Source organism: Stenella coeruleoalba, assembly GCF_951394435.1.
Source record: "Stenella coeruleoalba genome assembly, chromosome: 14".
NCBI lineage: Eukaryota > Metazoa > Chordata > Mammalia > Artiodactyla > Delphinidae > Stenella > Stenella coeruleoalba.
The window spans coordinates 24,454,966-24,480,568 of record NC_137160.1 but is presented as its reverse complement, the minus strand read 5'-3'; the positions used below and the strand labels follow the sequence as shown (position 1 = coordinate 24,480,568).

General features: G+C 39.1%; 1 protein-coding gene across 2 annotated transcripts in view; it reads right to left on the bottom strand.

The window, feature by feature from the left end:
* DYM (dymeclin) overlaps nucleotides 1–25,603 on the bottom strand; it is a 377,292-nt gene that overhangs the window by 256,073 nt on the left and 95,616 nt on the right. For both annotated transcript variants that reach the window (XM_079941933.1, XM_079941932.1), the window contains exons 7-8: nucleotides 21,705–21,830; nucleotides 20,090–20,232 (exon numbers count right to left, since the gene is read on the bottom strand). In XM_079941933.1, coding sequence (XP_079798059.1) covers nucleotides 20,090–20,232; nucleotides 21,705–21,830 — 269 coding nt within the window. The remainder of the gene's footprint in view (nucleotides 1–20,089; nucleotides 20,233–21,704; nucleotides 21,831–25,603) is intronic.

The following is a 25,603-nucleotide window of genomic DNA, read 5'->3' as shown; positions in this document are numbered from 1 at the left end:
CCAGAACTTTGTGTTTCATCTAAGAAATATGAAGACCCTAAGCCTCAGCAGTACACATTACTCAGACTGGCACTGGTGCTCACACTCAGCCCACCTGTCAGAAGTCACATGCCATGCCAGTAATCCAGGTACCCTGAGTGGGGTCCTGCCCGCAACAGGGGGGAAAGAGGCACATGCTCCTTCCTTCTCTTGCAGCATAAGGAGACATACTGTGGTGTAGCGTGCTTGATTACATTATCTAGGTTTAACTAAACTGACTCTCGTAAAAATCTATTTTAAAAATAATGGAACCAGGGATTCCCTGGTGGCGCAGTGGTTAAGAATCCACCTGCCAGTGCAGGGGACACGGGTTCAATCCCTGGTTCGGGAAGATTCCACATGTCATAGAGCAACTAAGCCTGTGCGCCAAAAATACTGAGCCTGCGTTCTAGAGCCCGCAAGCCACAACTACTGAAGCCCACGCGCCTAGAGCCCATGCTCCGCAACAAGAGAAGCTACAGCAATGAGAAGCCCACGCACCGCAACGAAGAGTAGTTCCCGCTTACCGCAACTAGAGAGAGCCTGCGTGCAGCAATGAAGACCCAACACAGCTTATCAATAAATAAAATAAATAAATTTATTAAATAAATAAATAAGTAAAGACTACTATACACAAGGGACTGTTGTGGGGAGAGGTAGTGAAAGAAAGAGGGGAAGAAAAAGAGCAGTTTCTGCCATTAAACGGTGATCTATACAAATTATCAAATTTATAGCTCACCAAGAATTATCATTTACCTAATTTTACACATAAAGAAATTACACTCAAAGAGGCCAAGTTCCTTACGCACATAATAGAGCTAAGCGGGTCTGCACCCACAGTGCTGAGTCTATAGCAGATGCTCTCCCCCACTACCCTCACTGCCCCTCCAGCTCCAAAACAATAAACGGGGTCCCCTGGCCTCCACTGGGTATTACAAGTTTAAAATTTACCGCAAGTCAGATCTTCAAGCACTTGGGATATAACAGGCCTAAATTCAATCTGTTTGCTATAAGGAATAGCATTCTGTGGTTTACAGTGAGTCTGGTCCCAAATTATCTTGCCAGACAGAAGTCTCTCCCGCTCTTCAGCCTCATCCACGGAACCCCCCCCCCCCACATATATATATATATATATATATATATATATATTTTTTTTTTTTTTGCTTGGATTGTGTTTTTGGCTCTACTGCCTTCTGTTCATCTTGGTACCACATCTGCATTTCTTTACATGCCCCTAAGGAACCATCTCTCCCAGGTGTTTTGCCCCTTTTTTATGGTGAATAAACATTTACTAAATTATCTCTTTGGCAGGCATGCACAGGTTCTTCAATGAATAAATTGTTTTCAATACATTCAAGGTGCCCATAATCTTCTTAAGACAGGCAGGAATGTCTTTATAACACAATGTTCTGAGAGTTTCACAGAGTCCTGTGCAAAGAAAGAGGACCAGCTTTGCTTGGGCATTCCAGGAGAGCTTCCCAAAGGCGGCTGCCTGTAACCTGGGGTGTGAAGGTGAGTGACAGATCTGCAGGAGGAGAAGAGAAGGGCATTTCGGTGCATGGGATGGTATCAGACAAAGCTGGGCAGGGGTGAACCTTCGGTGCACCTGGCGCTCCAGCTGGAGACTCTGAGTGAGGTAAGGCTGGAAAGAGAGGGCAGATTGTGAGGGGCCTACATGACGGTGCTTCTGAAGGTCACTCCGACTGCCAATTCTGAAGGACCCCAAACAGACCAAGAATTCAAGTCCTTTCTGGTGATCTTACAAATGAATGACATACAATTCATACATACATACAACCTTCACTTCCAGTTTTACCTGGGATTAATACTAACCTATTAACTCACTAAATCAGTTATGGGATACAGTATTTTCATAAACCTAGAAAAAACTAGAGCTTACAGGAGATCCTAATAACTAAGTCTCCTATCAAAAAGTCTGACTGCTGTGCAATGCTTGTTTGCGCTGCAAAGCTCCTTGTGCACAAACACGCACGCCGACATACATATCACAGGCGCCTGGAATTCCGGCAGCTTGGGAGAAGGAAGTTCTGTTAACCATTTTGTGCTGAATTGGTCGTGGTCTTCCACTGATGCATTTCAGCTTTTTAAGTTATAAATTTCAGTTAAATTTAGCTTCAAAATGAGCAGTTAAGATGATTGTAGATTCTCTAGTTAACCCTACACAATACAACGATGCATAACTATTAAGCCCACACTACTAATAAGATACCCTTTCCCCTACTGGGACACAACCAACCAGCGGGATATGAGGGAGGTTCACGGAGCTCTGAATCCTTCAGTAAGACACCTCCTTTTCAGGCCATGAGGCCAAAAGCCTCACCATGACAAACTGTCCAAAGCTATCATTAGAATTACTACCTACCTTCCCCTAAAGGATCATCAGGGCTAATTATAATTATGCCTTATATCCCTGTTTACCTTGATCAGCAAAGAGAACTAAAGCTGCTACACACCCTGGCCCAGTGCCGTACGATTCAGTGCAGCCCCTAAACTAACACAGTCTCCCATAGCTCTCCCCATCCCCTCTGGAACTCACATATCTCATCAGAAAAAATCCTCAGTATTTTCAAGCTTAACCTCTTTGCCCCTGGTCTAACAGAAACCTGGGTGTCCCCTGAGAACAGTTCTCTGGAGCCTTTATAAGTGGTAACTTGTTTTTCTCTCTCCACAACCCTTGTACCACAGAGAAGCAGTACAGCTTCCAAACTATTTCTCCTGACACCCCAGTTGCCCTGAAACATCCCATCAGACTATACTACCCATCAATGCTGCTTGCTACAGTCATTTATAGACAGCACTGTCACTCCTGGGCATTTTCTAATCATCTGAGCACCTGCTTCACTGTCCGCCCCTCCACACTACTCCAGGCCTCATTTTTAAAATATCAACATACTCATATTCAAACCACCCAAAAATATGGTCTCTAAGGCCTTGATCTGCTTGTTCCCTTCCTCTAACCTACCCCAGCTACCCATTCCCATGGTCATGCCCTGGTTGCACGTTCTCTTTGCTAATAATTGCACTACCACCATTTTGAATTCATATATTCCACTCTCTGAATACCACCACTGCCCAGCCTTCCAGACCATTTCCTCTAGTACCCGACTCAAACAATTTTTGACCTGGTTGGCTCTTTCTACCACTTTTTCATTGCCTACCACCAGCCCCTCCTAACCCAGCTAGGATTCAGCGGATCAGCAACAGGATCACTCCCTTGCTTACTCCTTCCCAACTCCCTCACACTCCCGCTTTCCTCCATCATAACTGCCTAGCAAAACTCCAGCCTCGATTAAATCCAATTCTCTAACTACTCCATGTTCCAAAGCAGCTATACATAAGAACAACATACAACCATTCTGATTGCTTTTAAGTTCATCCCCATAAATTTCAAGTGGGCCCTCAGCTCTGTCCAGCAATCCTATTATGCTTCTCTAGTGTCCCAGGGGAATTAGGCTCCTACAGCTCTCTCTCGGTAAACTTCCAACACCAATCCCCAATCTTCATGCTCAGCTGACTCTCAATAGAGTCTATCAGATAACTACCCTGTCTTTCCACTTTAAAATCCACAAACCCACCTGCATCAACATGTACATACTCTGCCTTCACTCCTGTTATAAAGGAATGAAATATCCCTTCTCCAATCTTTATGAATAAGAATTTCTCCATCTGTAATAGAATGTAAGTTCTATGAATGCAGGCATTTAGTAATATTTACAGAATTGGAATGAATCATTCCTACCACAGTATGTAAACATGTTGCACCATTTCCCAGCCAAAAATAAAAAAAATAAAACCTCCCTAGAATCCATGTCCCCTTCCAGTGGCTGCCCTATTTTTCTGCCTGTTCTCTGACTCTCATTCTCCCCTCAACCTATCCTAATTAGTTTCCTAAACACCATTCCACCTAAATGATTCTTCACAAAGTAACCAACAACTTCCATCTTACCAGATTCCAACAGTCATTTCTAAGGCCTCTCCTTAATCAACCTCTCACTTAAATCTGCATAAAATTGTACATTTAAGATTTTGTACTTTACTGCACCTATGTTATAATTCAAACATTAGAAAACTTCAGTGAAACAATTTCATGGATCAGATACAACTGGGAAGAGAATTAGTGAACTAGAAGATAAATCTGAAGAACTTATTCAGAGTTCAGAGAGACAAATGAAATTCTAAGAGAGATGAAGAGATATGAAGACTATGAAGATATGACAGAAATTTCAGAAGTAAAAAGAATAGCAGAGGTGATTTCCTGGTGGTCCGGTTGTTAGGACTTGGGGCTTTCACTACCAGGGCCCAGGTTCGATCCCTGGTTGGGGAACTAAGATCCCACAAGCCGCACAGCATGGCTAAAAAAAAAAAAGAATAGCAGAGATATAACAACAAAATAAAACTGCAGATCACAAAAGATACCAGAAAGTAGAAATTTAATGATCCCAATCACTACCCCCAAGGTCACAAAACTAGCAGCCTTAAATCCAGGTTTCAGGCTTTTTGCAATATATCACAACACTCAGAGAAGAAAGAAAGAAAAATCCAGTTAGCTAAGAAACTCCATTAGGCTCAAATGATACATATGCTATTTCTCCAACAGGTATGCATGAACTTTTGGAGACAATCCATGATGTGCCAGGAACAAGCAAGGTCAGAAAACAAACATGATACTTTTTTCTGGATCACTAATCTTACACTAAGATTTCTAGAAAGTTAATTAAGTCACTGGACTGTCAGGTAATGCCATCTTAATAGTAATAAAACAAACGTGGATATGATTATTGAAGTAGAACTTAAAATGTGCATTAATTTATAAGATAAAATATGAAACCTGAGCATTGCTAAGAGGCTTCTGACAAACTCCTAGATCTTTAAGGTTATGACTCATTTGCCTCAGTTGTTATGGGCTGGCTGAAAAAGCACTGTTAACGGCTCTAATGGTTTTCTCAATAATGTGTAAATTACTATGATTGGCAGAATTCAACAACAACAAAAGACTATTTGTGTAATTCACTGTTTTTGTTGTTCTTTTACTCTGAACTTAAATGTTGTATTTTGTGAAGAGTATAACAAAAATGCTGGGGGACTGAGGACAAAATCTGGTATGCAGAGAGGGAGAAGTACTAGGTTCTGCCTCATCCCACCGTCTTCTGGTCTCTGTGAGATTATGCTGATAACTCGTACAAATAACCTACCCTAGAAAGCTAGTTTATTATATTACTGCCTCGTCTTCATCCGCTATACATTATCAACCAAGTATAAGTCAGCATTAGGGTGAGTTACAAGTAACAGACCTGTATTAATTATGGCTTCAACAGAAGTCCAAGAGTAGGTGTAGCAGAGCTTGCCCATTACTCCATGATATTCAAGAGCCAGGCTCCTTTTCTCTTGTTGCTTCACTGTGCACAGTCTCCATTTCTAAATTTACTCATGGTACAATATGGCTAATCCAGCTCCAGCCATCACATTTTCATTCAAGTCAGCAGACAGAGATGAGGACATGCACTTCCTTTGAGAACTCTACCTGCAGGTTTGCCCATACCACTTCTGCTTACATTCCCTTGGCCAAAATATAGATCATATATGGTTGAAAAGAGGACTGAGAAATATAACCTATTCTTTGCATCCATGTAGTCAGCTAAAATGGGGGAGGAGACAAACTAGCAGTCATCATCATGACACATATGAATAAATCCTTTGCAATGTCTCCAAAATATATCCTTTCTACTTGAGATGATGGAACTTGGCCTTAGGTCCCCTGTCTTTAGAGCCCTGTCTTTACCTTTGCTCAGGGAAACAACTGTGCCCAGATAAACCAGTGAGCTTTATGAACAACATGAGAACTGGCAGCAGTATTGGTAGTCTTACCATGACGTCTTCCCTTTGAATACTAGCAACCGGACACCTCAAAACATGCGCTATTAACCATACAGCCAAAAGAAGGAGGTAAGTAATTTTAGCTGCTTTACAGCAAAAATTTGCCTGCTCTCCTGATTTGACCAAGTCAGGAAATGAAATTAACAAAAGTAACAGCTTGGATTTCAACCACACCTTTCTTGATTAGGGCTCAAACTTTTCAAATACATAGCAATATACTATTTTATTTTCATAACCCTAATAACAAGATAAAACTTGATTATTATTTGCACATTTTAAATGCTTCCTACTTTACTATTTAATTTGCTGTAAGTATATACCTATACATAGGGACAAGCACTGGAAAAAGAATGAAAAAATGGAGACAGTTGATTTGTTACAGTGGTAGAACTATAGCTAATCTTAGTTTTTAAAATTTTCATAACTTCTAGTGCCCCCTGTGCGATAATATTTAAGACTTTATAAACACACACTCACACTCATATGTATACATACAGCATACAGTATGGAGAAAGATAGCCACATATGATTTCTACTAGCTGTGTGACTTGACGAAAATTACATAACCTCTGTAAAATAAGGTCACAGTACTAGTAGCCATTTCCACACCCCTCCCATCTATGATCTTGTAGTGCAGGGGGCTAGAAACCTGCAAACTATATTTTCCAAACTTCTTTGCCTGCTGGCTTCAGATTAGGGCAGAGAATCAGAGACACTGGGTTGGGGGTAGGGTGGGGCGTGAAAACAGAGAAGCCATTTTTCCTTCAGCTTCTGGGGGGATCTCTAGCAGATTCAATCAGGATTCCAAAGGCTTCCTGCTCAGGTAGTAAGGCTCCTACTGTGGTGGAGCCAGCAGGTTCTCTTGCAACATATTGTATAAAGATGTTCACTAGGGTGTTATCTGGAATAACAAAACAGTGGAAACCACCAAAATGACTAATCATTTTAACTGATTAAGGTGAATCCATATGATACATGATTAAAACTGTATTTATGAAGAAATATTAATGGCATGGAAAATACAACATAATGTTACATGAACAAGACAGGATTCTTAAAACTATACTTGCCATTAGCATCAGTTAGTGTTGTGACTGCAGAGCATGACAAGGGCATGAGGGAAATGCAGATCAAATTGTATTATCATTTAAATATCTTTGAGAGTTATGGCCCAGCCAGATAGAAAGAACATGAAAGAAGAGAAAATGTATTCCAGCAGTAAAAACATAGGGAGAAATTTGGCTCAGCCTAAGTGGAGGGCTGCAGACTTTTGCTTACATTACGCATTGCGAAGTTGGCAATATCATCTCAAGGGGACAAACTTTGAAAACTTGATTCGGAAGACAGCAAAAAATAAAAACCCTCTTTTTATGTATGAAGCACAGATACATACAGTACATAAACAGATATACAGTATATTTGTAGTTTTAATTTTCCTTTGGGAGTGGCAGCGGCAATTAAGAAAAAACAGTCTAACAAGGCTCCTGGGACTTCCCTGGTGGTCCAGTGGTTAAGACCCCGTGCTCCCAATGCAGGGGGCCCAGGTTCACTCCCACATGCCACAACTAAAAGAGCCCACGTGCCGCAACTAAAGATCCCACACGCCGTGACTATAGATCCCACACGCTACAACTAAGACCCAGCACAGCCAAATAAATAAATATTTTTTAAAAAAAAATTACAAAAAAACTAAAAATAAAAATAAAAAGGCTCCTTAGGATGAAGAAATGGGGAAACATGTTAAGAAACACCTGCAAACAGAAATCTCCCTGAAGAATAAAGTACATATTGGTGTGACTTGAATGCACGCATGCAGGAGAGGGTTGAAACAAAACCCCATTTGAAGGGCGTGGACCTTCAGTGTCCAGGTATCAGGGGGACAATATAAATGGTCCAGTGTACAGCAGGAGAACCACCATGGATGTATGCAACACCAAGACATAAGAGAATCTAAGTTTGTAAATTACGTCAAAACATTTCAAAGAACCAGAGATCCACTAAATTGAATATACAAGAGGAGGAAGTGTTCTGTGTAGGCATTTCAAATGATTAATATGTTGAAAGGATAATATGATTATAAGGCAGGAAGGACAAAAATAAAAGTAATGAACAAGAGCAAGTAAGAAATTAATATAAGACTGCAAACCAAAGGCATCTGAAGAATAAAACTCTTACACACTGCTATCATCCATGGTAAATCGAGGAGGATAGGTAGTTTACTCGTTATCAAATACTATTATACAAATTTATGATAATCATTTCCTTGCTTTTCTTTATAGTTTCAAACACCTACAGACCAAACTCTAAACAATGTAGTTTAGTTTTGCCTGGCTTTTTTGGTGTAGTTTTGCCTACTTTTGAACTTTCATACTGTATATGTTTTCTTTTAACTTGCTTCTTTCACGCCACGTGGTTTTCTAAGAGTCATCAGTTTACATGGGGAGCTGCAGTCCCTTCAGCTGCATATAATGAACATAATATTCTTCATCCATTCCACTCTTGATGGTCATCTGATGTGTTTCCAGTTGGAGACGATTATAAACAATGTTGCTACGAACCTTTTTTCATGTTTTCTTGCACTCAGGTGTGCAGGTTCCTTTAGGACATATACCTAAGAATGGAGCTGCTGGGGTACAGGGTATGTTCATATTCAGTCAATATTTGACTAAATAATGGTCAAATATTTTCCAAAGTAGCTATACCTAATTACACTCTTAGCAGAGTTGTCAGAGTTCCCACTGGTGTACCAACACCTTCTTTCATAATTAAAAATATGACATTCATCTCCAGTGTTAAACCTCTAAAAGTTACTGGCTGCAACTGTACCTACTTTCATATATGTCTGATTTTGAAACAAATTTAATTCACTTTCACTTCATGCAAAATAAAGGTAAAACTACATCTACAGTCTAATAAGCAGCACCTAGCTCCACACAGGACCAGCAGGGTGAATTAAGATATTCGCACCCTATCCTTTGTACATCTCTGGAAAGTATCCCAAGCATCCCAAAGCAACTTACTAGTCTCTTCTCCTGCTTGGCTAACTCCTGTTATGTGTTGTAATAATGTTTATTAACATTGTTTATTTCTTTAGTCATCTGACATACAGTTTTAGGCTCCATAAATCTACACTCCCATGCAAAAAAATACTGAAGGGTATTTTTACCTAACAGAACTATATACATATACATATATATATATATTTTTTTGCAATACGCGTGCCTCTCACTGTTGTGGCCTCTCCCGTTGCGGAGCACAGGCTCCGGACGTGCAGGCTCAGCGGCCACGCCTCACAGACCCAGTCGTTCCACGGCACGTGGGATCCTCCCGGACTGGGGCATGAATCCGTGTCCCCTGCATTGGCAGGTGGACTCTCAACCACTGCGCCACCAGGGAAGCCCCAGCAAATCCACTTTAATTGCTTCATTTTTCAAATAAGATTCAGTCCCCAAAATTAGAATTCCATGATTTAAATATTCTTATGTTTAAAATATCTTTAATATTTTAAATTCCACAATAAAATAAATTACGTTAGTGGAGTCTCAGAAACATTAAATCGTCGATGCCAAATAAACAACATTTATAGCAGTCTTAGAAACTTATTCCTAGGATTTCATCTGAAATTGACTGCATTATTCTATTTTCTTCCTGGTGAATATGAATGAATTCATTCCCCAACGATTTGTGGCATAAAAAAAGCTTCAGTCTTCCCCTCAAATCTGTTAAGAAGAAAATGAGACTAGAGGGCTGGCATACTGACTTTCAAAACCATTTCTGGAGGGCTTCCCTGGTGGCGCAGTGGTTGGGAATCCGCCTACCAATGCAGGGGACGTGGGTTCGTGCCTCGGTACGGGAAGATACCACATGCCGCGGAGCGGCTGGGCCCGTGAGCCATGGCCACTGAGCCTGCGTGTCCGGAGCCTGTGCTCCATAACGGGAGAGGCCACAACAGTGGGAGGCCCGCGTACCACAAAAAAAAAAAAAGAAAAAAGAAAAAACACAAACCATTTCTGGAAACTGGTTTAGGAGCGGTTGCCAGCAAATTACAAGGATAAAAGATAAACAAGTCAATACTATATTTTGACACTTCCAATGAATATCTTTTAATAAACATTTTTTACAAGTATAAAATCTGAAATAATGCTTGTTTCAGAGAGCAATTAAAAGTAAAATAACTTATATTATGACCCTACAACTAAATATGGTCAGTTTGTAATGTAGATACTAATCTAAACACTCACTCTGGGGCTTCCCTGGTGGCACAGTGGTTAAGAATCTGCCTGCCAATGCAAGGGACACGGGTTCAAGCCCTGGTCTCGGAAGATCCCACATGCCATGGAGCAACTAAGCCCGTGGGCCAAAACTACTGAACTTGCGCTCTAGAGCCCGCGAGACAGAACTACTGAAGCCTGTGCTCCGCAACAAGAGAAGCCACCGCAATGAGAAGCCCGTGCACCGCAACAAAGTGTAGCCCCCACTTGACGCAACTAAAGAAAGCCCACGCGTAGCAATGAAGACCCAACACAGCCAAAAATAAAGTAAATAAATGCTCACTGTATGCCTGCAAAGAACCATTACAAGTAAACAGTAAACTGAAATTAACTATATTTTAAAAGTCACAAAATGAGTTCAGTCCTGAAAATAAAGGGGAGAAAAAAGTCATTCTTTCACCTGGTATATAAAAATCTATCAGATCATTCCAAATAAAAATGAATTGAGAATGTAATTACTGTTTATAAAGCACTTTCTTTCTTTGAAAATTCAAAGTGCTTTAATTAGAAATGCTTTCACAACTATGCCTGTTTCTGAGTGCCACATACTTTTTCGCTTACTGTAGTTGTTCTTTCTCTCAATGAGTCAGCCCAGAAGAAGCCAAAACTGAAGAGAAAAACAACCGTCACGTAAAAAAAAATTACAACTACTTCATACCATACCTATCATAATGAATTCAGTAACTTTCTCAATAACACCAATTGGGAGAAATGAGTTTTAATCTTCAAATTCTACTTTATTAATTTCTCTATTATAGCATTTACCTAAACAAATAATCACTACTTTGGCTTTATAATTTGGCTGGGACACCCACCACTGCAAGCAAAGGGAAAAAAAACATTTTTGATGGCTCATTCAAATGGAAAAGCCATATATCAGAAATTATCGTGTGAAACCTCAGTAGTTGCGATGGAAAGCCCAGCTTGGCAGAACACATTCAATTAGGCTTGGCTCTTTAAAACGTTAAATACTCAGTTATAATCACATTACAGCTCTGTCTTACAATGAAAAAACACACAAGAAATTTCAAGGTCAATGCTTCCTTTGCTTCACCCTTTTTTTTAGGTATTAGAGGCAATTTAGAAGATTTAAAATATATTAAAAGACAGGGTCAAAGAAGTAAGGATAGAATCAAAAGAAAAACAATAAATGTTGTAACTGTTTTTCCTTCTCACAATATAAATTTTCAACATAACTCTTGTAGTGGCTATCTGAAGTCTCTATTATAAATGTGTATACCAAATATCAGATATTTTCGTAATTTATTTACATAAAAAATCTGAGTAAACTTGTAAATCATTATAAGGTCACTGCCTTTTTGGTATTTATTTTAAAGAAAAGTTATCTTTCAAATACAACTATGTAATATTTGTGACTAACAGTGACCATTTATTATGCACCTACTGGGTACGAGGCTCCTTCTTACACTTTTGCTCATTTCATGCCCTCAGTAGCCCTATAAAGGAAGGTATTACCCTCATCTTGCCTTGAAGAATTTGAGTCACTAAGAGGTTAAATAGCCAAAGAACATCTAGTTAGTAAATGGCAGGACTGGCTTTCAATTCTAGGTCTAATACCAACAGCCAGAGTCTGATACTTATGCCTCTTCCATAATACCAAGTTATCAAGATCTAAAGCTAGTCCCTCCCAAAGGACAATATAAGGAGTGGCCTCCAAAATCAGAATAGAAAATAACGTGTTTCAATCACAGGATTATTTGGTGGTAGTGGTGGTGGAATCCTTATGCATTCTGGAATGCTTTTCCTTCTTTATTTTTAAAAAAAACATATTAGTGAGGTTGGAATGGGCTGTGAGTGATCTACTTTGGGCAAAACCCTCACCTCCACCGCTAAACACGTTGTGATTTAAAATAAAGAATGACTGGGGCTAAAAGGTGTCTTAGCTGTGGACATAAAAAAGAGACCAATGGCCTCCCAAACTGAGAATTTCAGTGAGGGGAATTCCAGCATGACCTATTTAATACCTATTACTGACTGAATGTTTGTGTCCCCCAACCCCAAATTCATATATTAAGCCCTACCCCCAATGTGGTAGTAATAGGAGGTAGGGCCTTTTGTAAAGTCATTAGGTTTAGATGTAGTCATGAGGGCGGAGCCCCCATGATGATATTTGTGCCCTTATATGAGGAAAAAGAGACACCATGTAAAGATACTGTGCAACCATCTGCAAGCCAAGAAGAGAGCCCTCACTAAGAACCAAATCTGCCAGCACCTTAATCTTAGACTTCCCAGCCTCTAAAACTGGGAGAAATAAACATCTGCTGTTCGAGCCACCAGTCAACATAAGGCAAATTCTAACAGCTATAAAAGAGGAAATCGAGAGTAACACAATTTAGTGGGGGACTTTAACACCTCACTTATATCAATGGACAGATCATCCAGACAGAAAATTATTGGGGAAACACAAGCTTTAAAAGACACAATAGACCAGATAGATTTAACTGATATTTTTAGGACATTCCATCCGAAAACAGCAGATTACACTTTCTTCTCAAGTGCACACAGCACATTCTCCAGGACAGATCACATCTTGAGTCACTAATCAAGCCTTGGTAAATTAAAGAAAATTAAAATCATATCAAGCATCTTTTCCGACCACAATGCTACGAGATTAGAAATCAATTACAGGGAACAAAAAACGTAAAAAACACAAAGACGTGTAGGCTAAACAATACGTTACTAAATAACCAAGAGATCACTGAAGAAATTGAAGAGGAAATCAAAAAATACCTAGAAACAAACGACAACGAAAACACAGCGATCCAAAACTTATGGGATGCAGCAAAAGCAGTTCTAAGAGGGCAGTTTATAGCTATACAAGCCTACCTCAAGAAACAAGAAACATCTCAAATAAACAATCTAACCTTACACCTAAAGGAACTAGAGAAAGAAAAACAAACAAAACCCAAAGTTACTAGAAGGAAAGAAATCATAAAGATCACAGCAGAAATAAATGAAACAGAAACAAAGAAAATAATAGCAAACATCAATAAAAGTAAAAGCTGGTTCTTTGAGAAGATAAACAAAATTGATAAACCTTTGGCCAGACACATCAAGAAAAAAAGGGAGGACTTCCCTGGTAGCCCAGTGGTTAAGAATCTGCCTGCCAGTGCAGGAGACACGGGTTCGAGACCCGGTCTGGGAAGATCCCACATGCCATGGAGAAACTAAGCCCGAGCACCACAACGACTGAGCCTGCACTCTAGAGCCTGTGAGCCACAACTACTGAAGCCTTCGTGCCACAACTACTGAAGCCCACGTGCCTAGAGCCCGTGCTCTGCAACGAGAGAAGCCACTGCAATGAGAAGCCCGCACACCGCAACGAAGAGAAGTCCCCGCTCGCCGCAACTAGAGAAAGCCTGCACGCAGCAACGAAGACCCAGTGCAGCCAAAAATAAATACATTTTAAAAAAAGAAAAAGAGGGAGAGCACTCAAATCAATAAAATTAGAAATAAAAAAGGAGAAGTTACAATGGACACTGCAGAAATCCAAAGCATCATAAGTGACTACAAGCAACTCTATGCCAATAAAATGGACAACCTGGAAGAAATGCACAAATTCTTAGAAAGGTATAACCTTCCAAGACTGAACCAGGAAGAAATAGAAAATATGAACAGACCAATCACAGTAATGAAATTGACACTGTGATTAAAAATCTTCCAACAAACAAAAGTCCAGGACCAGATGGCTTCACAGGTGAGTTCTATCAAACATTTAGAGGAGAGCTAATACCGATTCTTCTCAAACTCTTCCAAAAATTAAAGAGGAAGGAACACTCCCAAACTCATTCTATGAGGCCACCATCACCCTGATACCAGAAGCAGACAAAGATACTACAAAAAAAGAAAATTACAGACCCATATCACTGATAAATATAGATGCAAAAATCCTCAACAAAATACTAGCAAACAGAATCCAACAGCACATTAAAAGGATCATACACACGATCAAGTGGGATTTATCCCAGGGATGCAAGGATTCTTCAATATACGCAAATCAGTCAATGTGATACACCATATTAACATACTGAAGGAGAAAAACCGTATGATCAACTCAATAGATGCAGAAAAAGCTGACAAAATTCAACACCTATTTATGATAAAAACTCTCCAGAAAGTGGGCATAGAGGGAAGCTACCTCAACATAATAAAGGCCATATACGACAAACCCACAGCCAACATCATTCTCAATGGTGAAAAACTGAAAGCATTTCCTCTAAGATCAGGAACAAGACAAGGATGTCCACTCTCGCCACTCTTACTCAACATAGTTTTGGAAGTCCTAGCCACGGCAATCAAAGAAGAAAAAGAAATAAAAGGAATACAAATTGGAAAAGAAGAAGTAAAGCTGTCATTGTTTGTGGATGACATGATACTATACATAGATAATCCTAGAGACACCACCAGAAAACTACTAGAGCTAATCAATTAATTTGGTACAGTTGTAGGATACAAAATTAATGTACAGAAGTCTCGTGCATTCCTATACACTAACAACGAAAGATCAGAAAGAGAAATTAAGGAAACAATCCCATTCACCACTGCACCAAAAAGAATAAAATACCTAGGAATAAACCTACCTAAAGAGGTAGAAGACCTGTACTCAGAAAACTATGAGACACTGATGAAAGAAACCAAAGATGTCACCAACAGATGGAGAGATGCACCATGTTCTTGGATTGGAAGAATCAACACTGTGAAAATGACTCTACTACCCAAAGCAATCTACAGATTCAATGCAATCCCTATCAAATTACAAATGACATTTTTTACAGAAATAGAACAAAAAAATCTTAAAATTTGTATGGAAACACAAAAGACCCAGAATAACCAAAGCAATCTCGAGGGAAAAAAGCGGAGCTGGAGGAATCAGACTCCCTGACTTCAGATTATACTACAAAGCTACAGTAGTCAAGATAACATGGTACTGGAACAGAAACAGAAATATGGATCAATGGAACAGAAGAGAAACCCCAGAGATAAACCCATGCACCTATGGTCAACTAATCTATGACAAAGGAGGCAAGGATATACAATGGAGAAAAGACAGCCTCTTCAATAAGTGGTGCTGGGAAAACTGAACAGTTACATGGAAAAAAATGAAATTAGAACACTCCCTAACACCATACACAAAAATAAACTCAGAATGGATTAAAGACCTAAATGTAAGACCGGACATTATAAAACTCTTAGAGGAAAACATAGGAAGAACACCCTTTGACATAAATCACAGCAAGATCTTTTTTGACCCACCTCCTAGAGTAACAGAAAAAAATACAAAAATAAACAAATGGTACCTAAAGAAACTTAAAAGCTTTTGCATAGCAAAGGGAACTATAAACAAGATGAAAAGACAACCCTCAGAATGGGAGAAAATATTTGCAAACGAATCAACAGACAAAGGATTAATCTCCAAAATATATAAACAGCTCATGCAGCTCAATATTAAAAAAAACAAACAACCCAATCCAAAAATGGGTAGAAAACCTAAATAGACATTTCTCCAAAGAAGACATACAGATGTCCAAGAGGCTCATGAAAAGCTGCTCAACATCACTAATTATTAGAGAAATGCAAATCAAAACTACAGTGAGGTATCACCTCACACCAGCCAGAACGGGCATCATCAGAAAATCTACAAACAACAAACGCTGGAGAGGGTGTGGAGAAAAGGGAACCCTCTTGCACTGTTGGTGGGAATGTAAATTGATACAGCCACTATGGAGAACAGCATGGCGATTCCTTAAAAAACTAAAAATAAAACTATCATACGACCCAGCAATCCCACTACTGGGCATATACACAGAGAAAACTATAATTCAAAAAGATACATGCACCCCAATGTTCACTGCAGCACTATTTACAATAGCCAGGTCATGGAAGCAACTTAAATGCCCATCGACAGACAAATGGATAAAGAAGATGCGGTACATATATACAATGGAATACTACTCAGCCATAAAAATGAACGAAATTGGGCCATTTGTAGAGACATGGATGGACCTAGAGACTGCCATACAGAGTGAAGTAAATCAGAAAGAGAAAAACAAATATCTTATATTAACACATATATGTGGAATCTAGAAAAATGGTACAGATGAACTAGTTTGCCAGGCAGAAATAGAGACACAGATGTAGAGAACAAAAGTATGCACTCAAATGGGGGAAAGTGGCGGGGGTGCGGGTGGTGGGATGAATTGGGCAATTGGGATTGACATGCATACACTAATATGTATAAAACAGATAACTAATAAGAACCTGCTGTATAAAAAAATAAATTAAAAAAAAAACAATTCTGATAAACTGGACCTCATCAGTAAGAGAGTAATAAGAAGAGAAAGCAAGATAATACTGAAGGAGAGTGTCAGTTAAACCCATTAGAGCTGCCTCAAAACAATGTAATCCCCAACAGTTAATAGAATTGGCTCAACTATCAGCCATGATGGGCCCACAGCAGAACAGATGCAAGCACAGGAAAGGGACCCGCACCACAAAGTGGTGCAGAAATGGACCAGCTTTTTCAGAACCATCTAGAATGCTTACTGAAATTATGTATGACCAGGCCGCACTTCATATCTAACGGCTTAGAAATTCCAAGGTGTAAGCACAAGCACATGTTGGTGGGAATGTAAATTGCTACAGCCACTACGGAGAACAGTACGGAGGTTCCTTAGAGAACTAAAAATAGAGCTACCATATGATTCTGCAATCCCACTACTGGGCATATATCCAGAAAAGATGAAAGCTCTAATTCATAATACCATAAGATACACGCACACCAATGTTCAAAGCAGCACCATTTACAAAAGCCAAGACATGGAAGCAACCTTAGTGTCCATCAACAGATGAATGGATAAAGAAGATGTGATAAATATATATATATATGTGTATGTGTGTGTGTGTGTACACACACACACACACATACACATATAAATATATACATACATACACACACAAATATACACAGACAATGGAATATTACTCAGCCATAAAAAGAATGAAATAGGACTTCCCTAGTGGCGCAGTGGTTAGGAATCTGCCTGCCAGTGCAGGGACACAGGTTCAAGCTCTTGTCCAGGAAGATCCTACGTGCCACAGAGCAACTAAGCTCATGTGCCACAACTACTGAGCCTGCATTCTAAAGCCCGTGAGCCACAGCTACTGAGCCTGTGTGCCACAACTGCTGAAGCCCACGCTCCTAGAGCCTGTGCTCCCCAACAAGAGAAGCCACCACAATGAGAAGCCCGCGCACCGCAATGAAGAGTAGCCCCCACACCGCGATGAAGAGTAGCCCCCACTCGCTGCAACTAGAGATAGCCCGTGCGCAGCAACGAAGACCCAATGCAGCCAGAAAGAAAAAAGAAAAAAGAAAATACATTAATTGATTTTAAAAAAAGAATGAAAATACCATTTCCAGCAACATGGATGGATGTAGAGATTATCATACTAAGTGAAGTCAGACAGAAAAGGACAAATATCATATGATATCATTTATATGTGGAATCTAAAAAAATGATACAAATGAACTTATTTACAAAACAGAAAGAGACTCACAGACATAGAAAACAAGCTTATAGTTAGCAAAGGGGATGGGGGGGAGATAAATTAGGAGTTTAGGATTAACACACTATATAAATGCGTAAAGAAGGACCTACTGTGTAGCACAGGGAACTATACTCAATTATCTTGTAATATATTCTAAAAAAGAATATATATATATGAATAACAGAATCACCCTGCTGTATGTCTCAAACTAACACAACATTGTAAATTAAATAACTATACTTCAATGTTTTTAACAAAAATTAAAAAAAAAAGAGATATCCCCTTTTAGGAAATACACGTTCAAGTATTTAGGGGTAAAGGGCCATGATGTATATAACTTATTCTCAAAAATGGTTAAAAAAAATGTGTGTGTGTGTGTGTGTGTGTGTAGATTTGGGGGGGAGGAATACAAATACAATACAAATGGGATAAAATGTTAATAAATCATCCTCGTTAAAGGTATATAATTTGGGGGATTTTTTTAGTTTTGGTATTTTTATGTATGTGTGAACTTATTTCCAAATAAAAAGCTCTTTCAAAAGAGGAGGAGAGGGGCTTCCCTGGTGGCACAGTGGTTGAGAGTCCGCCTGCCAATGCAAGGGACCTGGGTTCGGGCCCCGGTCCAGGAAGATCCCACATGCCACGGAGTGGCTGGGCCCGTGAGCCATGGCCGCTGAGCCTGCGCGTCCGGAGCCTGTGCTCCGCAACGGGAGAGGCTACAGCAGTAAGAGGCCCGCGTACCGCCAAAAACAAAAAATTATGTGGAAATAGTGTCAGAGATCATGTATTCCAACCGTGATCGACATCTGGTAGACAAAGAAACTGGGAGCTAAGAAAAGGAACTTCCTTCCGATACGCAGAGTAGATCTAAAGTTAGCAAGTCAAGATTTTTGGCACCCGGTACTGATGACACCACACACCATACTGGACTTCTTTATGATGACACGTAACTGCAAGAAAAATCAAGAACTACACCCAAGTCTGTATTTTTAAAAACTGAAGCACTGCCACTGTTTTGAAGAAAGCAGGTAACGAACTTCTACTACCTCCTCCAAAAAAAATGTCCAACCGTACTGGAGAACGGGAAAATACTCAGCTTTTGAATACTTACACCAGTTTAATGACTGAAAAAAGGAAACACTAATGGATTAATCAACCCTTCCCACAGGACACCCGATTCCCACAGGCACACAGGATTCCTGTGCTGCCTTCAGAGGCCGAACATGAGCAAGCCTTGTACAGCCCCCTCATCGGAAACAATGAGGGCAATGGGAGGGGTGACTCGGAGAATGAACCTCTGCAGGTCTGGTGGTCTAGGGAGCATACTCAGCACCAAAGACAGAGCCATGAGTGATTACAAATGTAATTCAACTCATAATATTGAAAGAAATCAAAGGAAAGCAAACCTAGAACAGAGGTCTTCTCATCCAAAGAGGTTCCTGAGACTCCTCATCCCATAAATTATCACACAGTACTCCATTTTCCTAACAAACTGACGCCCCTGCCTGAGTGTGGAGAGCACGTCCCAGCCTAATTCAGCTGTGGAACTCAGCTCCATTTAAAATTCCTTCAGACAGCTGAACTCTGCACTATGTAGTTAAGCAGACCGTATACTGTTTCTTTAGTAAGAGCACCCAGGCAGACCTTACAACTGCCAAAGTGCCAGTCTAGTTTTTGTTTCTCCTTCAGAACAAAGCACAAGTTCAGTTGACGTAACCTCACATGACCCAGGTCCTCTTGTATTTCTGGTCTCTTTAGGTCTAAACGCTGTGAAGTAGAAATGAGGCTTTACTGGATGGTGGGAAAGGACTTTGTTCAGTTAATGAAATTTGCTTCCAATCTGATAAAACTCACATTTGTGCCACTTCAGAATTTATTACAAGACTCTTGAAAATGTGCTAATTTGTCACTGAACAAATGAAACACTGAGTATAATAAGAAAACTATACCTAATTAGTCACGTAAAATCCTAACCAAGAAAGCCCCTAAAATAGAATAATTTCCTCATAAAACACAAGCGGTAAAAAGTTCCCAAGAGCATGACTGTATTTATATTGTACAGCTAGAATGCATGCAATATGCATATTTATAAATATTCTTCTTGAAAAATGTCCTCTTATAGGTAAACAATCTATTCATGATTTGCATATATTTCCTTGTATAAATCAGTGCACCAAATGGAAAAAATATTTTAAATTGTTTCCAATATTTCACATTTAACCAGCTGCACAGATGCAATATAACAGTTAGTAGCGGCAGCCAACTGAACAGAATTTCTTATGACTAACTGGACAAAACCTACGTATAACAAAGACCTGACAAAATCTGGTAAGACTTACTTGCTACTCCTGATGCCAGTCCATACAGCAGCCCTCCCGCATCTGACTGCTGAGGGAAAACGTGTGCTCCTGGAGGAGGCGGCTTTTCTTGCCTGATGAAGTTATACAACAAGGTCTTTACAAGTTTGCTGGTATATGGGAGGCTACACAAAAAGAAAAAAGAAGAAAATAAACTCAGATTTGGGGGAGTCAACTGACTTTGTATCGTGATAAATATAACCTATATAATCTACCGACATAAAAGGGATTAGCACAATTCAAAGAAATCTGGCACTGTCACAACGGTGAAGACCATGGGCTTTGAGATCAGACTTGAGGCTTAAACCTGGCTTTCCTCTTACTATGCTGTATGTCATTCATCGAATCGCTTCAACTCCTAAGCTTCAGTTACCTTATTTGTAATCTGCATAACAGGTGAAATATTATAAATTCAGTGTATAATACAGTACTTGACACTTGAAGGGAGGTAGTAACAGAGTCAGTAGGAAAACGCAAGAATTTAAAAGTATGGAAATTGACTTGAATAGTATATCAAGTCAATTTGATATATTGACTTAACCCAATATATCCAAAATATTCAACATATAATCAATATAATAATTGTTAAATATCTTACATTGTTTAAAATAAAAGTATGAAGTTATTCAATCTATGCATACATATAAAAAACATATCCATATATATACAGATTTCTTTTAATGTTAATACCCTTTGCTTTTAAGTAACAGAATGAGAGGAGAAGGCAGAGGAAACAAGTTAAAAGGGATATGTGTCCACAAATTGGTGATAAATCAATTCCTGCAATCTGGAGAAAACTTTTGAATAGACTCTTCAGCCAACGCTTAAGGCCTTTTATCCCTATTATCGGTGATTTTCAAATATGTTCTAAAAGAGCTCTAAAGGATTCTGTGGATGTGCCACAAGTATAATCAAGGTAGCAAGAGGGATGTGAAAAGACAAAGGTGCTTCTCTCCCTCTCCCTCTCCCTCTCTCTCTCTCTCTCTCTCTCTCTCTCTCTGTGTGTGTGTGTGTGTGTGTGTGTGTGTGTGTGTGTTTAATATTTATCTACTCCCGTCCCTACCCACCAGGAGACTGTAAGCTTCTGCTCTGCTCAGGAGCACAGCTCCACATCCTAACACATGCCTGGCACATGGTTAGCACACAATAACCATTTGTTGACTACATGAAAGTAGGAACAGTCAGTTAAGTGGCTGCTGGGGAAGTCCAAACACATGGTGATGGGGCATCCACTGCAGCAGTCGTTTCAATGGGACTGGTGGGAAGGGGAAGATGCAAATAATTTCAATGAACAAATATGACTGGATGAATGCTTAGACATAGAGAATGATGCAGAAGGAAGAAAACATGGCTTCAAAGTTTCAACTCTACAAAGAAACCACTAGAGAAGGTAATGAAGCTAGGGGATGAAAGGGGCAGGGAGGATGGATAGTTTAGACAGGAAAGCAGATCCTTATGTATTGGGTTTGAAGTTCTGACAGAACAACCAGAGGAAATGTCTGGTTGGAGATATGGAACAACACTAAGGAAAGAGGACAAGACGAGAACTATAGATTAATTCAATAAAAAACTTGACAAATTTAAAATAGAAACATACCATCGACCTCGCATCAAATACTTGTGACTGATGCTCTGTCGCAAAACTTCCTTGTGGAAGAGTTGGCAGGAAAGGAAGACCACCATTGTTGACACAGCTTCTACTGATATTTCATATGTAATATCTCTGGAAAAATAGGAAACAAATCAGAATAATGATCACTTTGGAAGATTAAGATATTGCTCTTTTCTAAATAAACTATACATTTAAAAACTCAAATCAAAATATTCAATATGCTTCCGGATTATTAAAAAATACTAGTATGTTTAAAATAAAAATTAAGTCAAACAAAAATATGAAACCCTTCCTTGTCATTAGTTCTTGTACTTGGGTCAAATATCCCATTACTTTCCTATTTTCCAGGTCCCATCTACTAATGAATGACAAGTATCAATACATTAGTGTATAATGGAAACAGTTACCAGCAGTGTTCTACTTCAAAGGTCCACTCTAAAGCCCTTATGTTCATTCCCTGTTTAGTTATAACACAGAAACAAATATTCAGATTGTAAAACTGAAAAGAAGTCACAGTGTAGGGAAGACAACAGTGTCTTTTTGAGTTGATAATAGCTACAGTGAGAACTATGGTATACCCTAGATCTTCTATCTCTAAGTGTCTACTTTCTCAAGGCCAACTCTGCCTGTTCAGCAAAATATGAACAGTAAACAAATTGTTCCTGTTTTATTAAGCGTATTTCTTTTATGAAGGACTACCATTGTCCTCCGAAGATCATTAATCCCTTTTAGAAACAAATCTTAGAACAAATAAAAAGGAAACAAAATTTTGGCTGAGCACGAACAGGAACAAATGCATCAAGAAATCTTCAATTATTGCAAAAGTTTAAACACAATTATCATGGGGAACAGCAACATGTTAGCCCAGGAAAGTGAAAATCTCAACAGCACAACAAAAAGAGTAACAGCTCCAAAAGAATATCAGCTATTTTTACAGATCTGAAATGTTCATGGAAAGCCCAAAGAAAAATACTGAACACCTACTTAAATGAAGCTCATCAAACAAATTAAAGAGGACTTGATTCTAGAAATGGAGAAGCTTACCAGATTTTAAAGTTCTAATTCTACCAGATGTTTACAGAGTGATTTTGCTGATGAAATATCTTTTAAAAGCAAAGTATACAAAACAAAACACAAGAGACCCGTGCAAATGATCTTATTATGTAACGAATAAATCTCATTTCTACTCAGAAATCTAATACTGTAGAACAATTCTCTTTCCTGAAATTTCCATAATTATTGTTGTAAAATATTAACCACATAAAAGGCATATCTTACATTTGTACTTATTTCTTGAATTGAATGAAAAACAACCCTGATGTGTTGTATCAGGATTCATTAATTCTTCAGTAATGATGATTTGGGTGCTCAAAACCCAAAGGATTTTGAATCACAATCATCATTTATTCATACAGCCTATGCCTGTCAGGAATCCATACTCTGTAGTCAATTTGCTAGGCTTTTCAGTTGCGTCAGGGCTTAAAGCCAAATCCTGAAGAACAAGTATCTTGCCACAGTACACGCTATCTAGGTAGGTGACTACCTCCAGTACGCTTGTTAATGCATTTAGTCATTGCATCAATAATAATAATAAAAAAAACAGCAGTGGTTTACAATTTAACATCTTACACTAGGTTCCTGATCCAGGAAGAAACTGCTTTAATTTGTTTAAACTAAAAACTATGGGGCTTCCCTGGTGGCGCAGTGGTTGAGAGTCCGCCTGCCAATGCAGGGGACACGGGTTTGTGCCCCGGTCCGGGAAGATCTCACATGCCGCGGAGTGGCTAGGCCCATGAGCCATGGCCACTGAGCCTGCGCGTCCGGAGCCTGTGCTCCGCAACGGGAGAGGCCACAACAGTGAGAGGCCCGCATACCGCAAAAAAAACCTTAAAACCATGACTATTAATAAATACTATGTCTGACAACTTTAATGAAAGAATTTAGATTTAGAACAGAGGGCTGTTCTCCTTCAAAATAAATTGGACCAAACAACATCACAAATGGGAGAACATCACAAATGGGAGGGATCTTTATTGCTCTGATTTTGACTGGAACTAACTAGGACTTCCTGAACAGTCATCAGCATAGTGTACCAGGCATACATAACTCAGAACAGCAAAAAGGAAGAAATATGTTGAGGCCATATAATACACGATCATAATACAAAAGGAATACTCTTTGCAACAAAAATGTAAAGGGAATTTCATGAAAAAAGGATCCAGGATGCTGTTGACTGACTTAGAGGATATCTTCTATTCATTTTGCTGGCCAGCATCCACTTATTAGTATTAAAACATTAATAGAGAGCAAACAGGATGATCTGAATATAATGACTAAATACCATGAAGATAATTCTACACAAATTAATCTTAATCACAACCAAAATTCTCATTGAGTTTTTTTCAGAAACTTCATAAATTGACATTTTTATGAAAGAATAAACATATAGCCAAGTCAATCTTGAAACTGAAAAGTGAAGAGAGGGACTTCCTTTACCAGATATCAAGCCATGTTACACAGCTGTGGCAATAAAAACGGTATGGTATTTGCAAGCACACACAAAAAAATTAGACAAACCAATGGAACTCAACTGAGAACTGAAACACAGGTCAAACCTGTGTTTCTATGGAAACATACAATAAAACGGATCTATAAATCAATGGAGAACAGATTGTACAGAAGATGGTGCTGGGAAAAACTGGCTTATTTCAAAAAGAAAAATAATGATGGCTCCCTATCTTACAACATATTCAAAGACCGACTACAGAAGAATTAAAGACCTACATTCACTTGGATGTGAATGGCAACACTAAAATTAATAGAAGAAAATGTACAATGATAAGTTTGTAACATAAGCACAAGAAGGGACTTCTTAAATAAAAGCCTAAGAGTACAAAGCATAAAGTAAATAAATAAAAGCATTTAATTACATCAAAATTAAAGATTATTGCTCAACAAATGAAACCCTGAACAAAGTTAACTGGCAGATGATAAAATGGAAGAAGAACAAAGAACTAATATCTAGAATATTACAAGCAACTCCCGCAAAAAGCCAAGAAAAAGCCAAGAACTTCACTAGGAAAAAAAAGAGCAAAAGATAAAAAACAGTCTGTTTAAAACAGTGTAATACCCCTTGATGTCCTAGAAAATGTAAAGTATTGGCAGGTACATAATGATATATAAACCCTCATGTACTGCTGATAGTAATATTAACCAACACAGCTATTTTATAGAACAATTTATAACCCAGTATATGTATATGCCAAAGAAAAATTCACAGAAATATGTCTGAGGACTGTGGTAAGCAAACCTCCAAAATGACCCTCAATAATCCCTGCTTCCTGCTATTCATGTCCTTGTGTAATTGCTTCCCCTTGAGTGTAGGATGGACCTAGAGACTTGCTTAGAAGAGAATACAGTAAAAGTGAAAGCATGCCACTTCTGAGAGGAGACTGGCTTACAAAACAACCGTGGCTTGTGTTGGGCACCTGCTCTTGCTCTTCTGTTTGCTTTCTCCAAGGGAAGCCAGCTGCCTTGTTGTGAGCTGACATACAGAGAAGTACACCTTGCAAAGGACTATGGAAGGCCTCCAGTCAACAGCCAGTAAGGAACTGAGTCCAACAGCCCTAGAGAAATTGAATCCTGCCAACAGCCAAGTGAGAAGTCCAGGAAGCAGGTCCTTCCTAGTTGAGCCTTCAGATGAGACCACAGCCCCAGCCATAAGATCAACTACAACCTCATGAGACACTTGAGTCAGAGGCACCAAGCTACACAGTATCCTGATTCCTGATACTAAAAAACTGTGAAACAATGTTTTGTTTTGTTTTTATTGAAGTATAGTTGATTTACAATGTTGTGTTAATTTCTGCTGTACAGCAAAGTGA